At 31.9% G+C, this 1,431-nt stretch overlaps 1 protein-coding gene across 1 annotated transcript; it reads left to right on the top strand.

Moving 5' to 3' along the window:
• Nucleotides 1-138: 138 nt before the first annotated feature.
• Nucleotides 139-1,195, top strand: LOC110106443 (the record flags this gene model as incomplete). Its single annotated transcript, XM_028691609.1, has 5 exons — nucleotides 139-339; nucleotides 422-514; nucleotides 592-678; nucleotides 757-1,005; nucleotides 1,166-1,195. Coding segments are annotated over 5 exons (660 nt in total), but the record flags the coding sequence as incomplete, so codon positions are not given.
• Nucleotides 1,196-1,431: the final 236 nt, after the last annotated feature.

Consider the following 1,431-nt stretch of genomic DNA (forward strand, 5'->3'; position numbering starts at 1 on the left):
ATTGGAGAAATAAGGGTATGGAGCCATTCAAGAAAAAAGATGTTAGCTGAAGTTGAGGTATATATATATATATATTTCATATCAAGTTTAAAATTTTTATGTTTTATATTATTAACCATATCATATTTTTAACTGCAGTCTAAATTTGAGTTTCCTGGTAATATACGCCATTGGATTCTTCAATCCCTTGGTGTTAAATGGCATAATTATAAAACAACCTTAAAGGTTGAGCATTGGGACAGTAGACCAATTCAGGAAATTTTGGAGACAGTTCCAGCTGGAGTAGTTCAAATGCAATGGTGTCAACTTGTTAACAAATGGTCAAAGCCAGAGGATCAGGTAAATATTGTGATTAATTTTTTTTTTTTACATATTTATTACTATTTTAAAATTTGGAATGTAACATTATCATATATCATAGGAAAGGGTTGCGAAAAATTCTGCCAATGCCAAGAAACAAACTTGTCCTCACACAATGGGTCGTGTGTGTTCAGTTCGAAGACAAAAGGAAACGGTATAAAATTAAATATTTATTTATAACTACTAAATGATTTATTTTCAAACTGACATTGTTATTATAATTTTTTGTAGTCTATTAAGGACAGATTACAATTATGGAAAATCAATAGGATGCACAAATATGGGACATGGTCATCTGAGGACGATATGAAGCGATGGGTACATAGATATAGTTATTACAATTTTTTTTTATAAATCATTCTTCAATATATTTAACTATATGTATTTATACTGTAGACGCAGGCATGCAATCTTCTTGCCGAAGAAGGGCTTACACCTGAAGAAGGAAATATTGAAGCTAATGAGAGAGTTTTTGCTATAATTATGGGACCAGAACATTTAGGTCGAGTTCGTACCCAGGGATTTGGTGTCACCCTGACTAGATACTTTCCTCAAAGCAAACATGAAGAAGGTGGTGGTAGCGGCAACAGTTTTGGACAGATAGCTAGTCTTAAAGAGGAGTTCAGATCATTTCGTGATAATCAGGCGAGATAATTTGGCGCATTTCGTGATGAGATGAGACAGTTTGTGCAATAAATTCAGATGAATCATCCACCCCATGGAGGATCAGAAATGGTATAATTTTTTTAAGTTAAATGTAAATTGCTTGATTATAATTATCTCATACTCTTTATACTATTTTCAGGGTGGAAATGACAATTCATCTGATGCCTGACAGTCTGCTGATGAGTACTAGCTACTATTAGATGTGATGCTTCTGGTTATATGTATATCTTATGTAATTTCAAACTTATTTTGGTTTGATTTTTAAATGTAAGATTGTTATTTTGTGCTCATTTCCTTTCTTGTTATATATGAGAAATAGTGTTCCATATTTTTTCTCTTGACTTTAACTTGGCATTTAGTAAATTCTTTTTGTTGAAATACTCATAATACTCAACGATCTCAGTT

The sequence above is a fragment of the Dendrobium catenatum genome, unplaced genomic scaffold (assembly GCF_001605985.2).
Source record: "Dendrobium catenatum unplaced genomic scaffold, ASM160598v2 original_scaffold_22291, whole genome shotgun sequence".
Classification (NCBI taxonomy): Eukaryota; Viridiplantae; Streptophyta; class Magnoliopsida; order Asparagales; family Orchidaceae; genus Dendrobium; species Dendrobium catenatum.